The sequence below is a fragment of the Limulus polyphemus genome, unplaced genomic scaffold (genome assembly GCF_000517525.1).
Source record: "Limulus polyphemus unplaced genomic scaffold, Limulus_polyphemus-2.1.2 Scaffold6758, whole genome shotgun sequence".
NCBI lineage: Eukaryota > Metazoa > Arthropoda > Merostomata > Xiphosura > Limulidae > Limulus > Limulus polyphemus.
Genome location: NW_013672368.1, coordinates 34,475 through 36,805, shown reverse-complemented (window position 1 = coordinate 36,805; position 2,331 = coordinate 34,475). Strand labels below are relative to the sequence as shown.

The 2,331-nt window shown below is 31.6% G+C and overlaps 1 protein-coding gene across 1 annotated transcript in view; it reads right to left on the bottom strand.

The window, feature by feature from the left end:
- The window catches only part of LOC111089607 (Down syndrome cell adhesion molecule-like protein Dscam2), a gene marked incomplete at its 3' end in the record, with an annotated part of 40,153 nt that overhangs the window by 8,764 nt on the left and 29,058 nt on the right, over positions 1-2,331 (bottom strand). Inside the window, exon 4 of the mRNA XM_022402429.1 lies at positions 407-553. Coding sequence (XP_022258137.1) covers positions 407-553 — 147 coding nt within the window. The remainder of the gene's footprint in view (positions 1-406; positions 554-2,331) is intronic.

Sequence of the window (2,331 nt, the reverse complement as noted above, 5' to 3'; positions counted from 1 at the left end):
TTCTGTTGTTTTAACTTACCTGTAACTGTCAGCTAATAACTAACTTGTAGATAATCCTGTATTATAGTGATTTAGTGCAGACAGGTAAAGATGTCTTCTGTTGTTTTAACTTACCTGTAACTGTCAGCTAATAACTAACTTGTAGATAATCCTGGATTATAGTTATATTGAGTTAGTGCAGACAGGTAAAGGGGATTATCTACAAGTTAGTTATTAGCTGATAGTTACAGGTAAGTTAAAACAACCGAAGACATCTAACTCAATATAACTATAATCCAAGGTAAAGATGTCTTCTGTTGTTTTAACTTACCTGTAACTGTCAGCTAATAACTAACTTATAGATAATCCTGGAGTTATATTGAGTTAGTACAGACAGGTAAAGATGTCTTCTGTTGTTTTAACTTACCTGTAACTATCAGTTTGGCAGAAGAACTTTCCACAATGAAACCTGTAAGACGATTTCGCGTTTGACATCTGTAACTATGGTAAGCATCCTTGCGCTGAACGTCCTTAACTAGCAGTTCTCCAGATGGTAGCAAGCTGTGTTTACCACCTGCAAGATAAAGTGTTCACAGCAATAAACATCTGCCACTGATATGTTAATATTTCAGTCGTGGGTAGGTAGATGCTCATTTTGTAAATTATAAATAAGTTCATACTTCAGTCTTGGATCGACAGATCCCTATTTTTGGAGCTAAATGTATGTTAATGTTTCAGTCTTGGATCGATAGATCCCTGTTCGTGGAGTTATATGTATGTTAATATTTCAGTTTTGAATCGACAGATTCCTATTTGTGGAGCTATTTGTATGTTAATATTTCAGTCTTGGATCGATAGATCCCTATTTGTCGAACTACACGTATGTTAATATTTCAGTCTTGAATCGATAGATACCTATTTGTGGAGCTATATGTATGTTAACATTTCAGTCTTGAATCGATAGATACCTAATATTTCAGTCTTGGATTGATAGATACCTATTTGTGGAGCTACACGTATGTTAATATTTCAATTTTGGATCGACAGATCCCTATTTGGGGAGCTATTTGTATGTTAATATTTCAGTCTTGGATCGATAGATCCCTATTTGTGAAGTTATATGTATGTTATTAGTTCAGTCTTGGATCGATAGATCTTTATTTGTGAAGCTATATGTATGTTATTAGTTCAGTCTTGGATCGATAGATCCCTATTTGTGGAGCTATATCTATGTTGATATTTCAGTCTTGGATCGATAGATCCATATTTGTGGAGCTATATGTATGTTATTAGTTCAGTCTTGGATCGATAGATCCCTATTTGTGGAGCTATATGTATGTTATTATTTCAGTCTTGGATCGATAGATCTCCGTTTTTTAAGGTATACTTACATTAATCTTCCAGTCTTGGGAAAAACAGATCCCTGTTTGTGAAGGTATACTCAGACTAATATTTCAATTTGGGATTGATAGATCTTCGATTCGTAAGCCATACGTATTTTAACAACCCATGAATGAAAGCACATGATATGTTATTATAATATTACAACCATAATACATCTGTAATATTTAGTGCCGGCTATGTTTATTCACCCATTACCAGGGCTCATCAGGCCAGCTGGGATACAGTAGTGGTCTAGGCACGTTATGCATGTAATTAATTCTTATGGACAACAACTGTTATGATATGAAGCAGATTAAGCCTTAAGTAAATAAACAGTGACATTACTGGTATTATGATTCAAAGCACTTTAATCAGTATATTATTATATTCCAGTCATTATCTATATAAATATAATAGTGTTGTCTGTTATCTATATAAATATAATAGTACTGTCTGTTGTATGTTATCTGTATACATATAATAGTGTTGTCTGTTATCTGTATAAATATAATATCAATGTCTGTTGTATGTTATCTGTATAAATATAATAGTACTGTCTCTTGTATGTTATCTGTATAAATATAATAGTACTGTCTGTTGTCTGTTATCTATATAAATATAATAGTACTGTCTGTTGTATGTTATCTGTATACATATAATAGTGTTGTCTGTTATCTGTATAAATATAATATCAATGTCTGTTGTATGTTATCTGTATAAATATAATAGTACTGTCTCTTGTATGTTATCTATATAAATATAATATTACTGTCTCTTGTATGTTAGCTGTATAAACATAATAGTACTGTATGTTGTATGTTATCTGTATAAATATAATAGTACTGTCTCTTGTATGTTATCTATATAAATATAATATTACTGTCTCTTGTATGTTAGCTGTATAAACATAATAGTACTGTATGTTGTATGTTATCCATATAAACATAACAGTACTGTCTGTTGTATGTT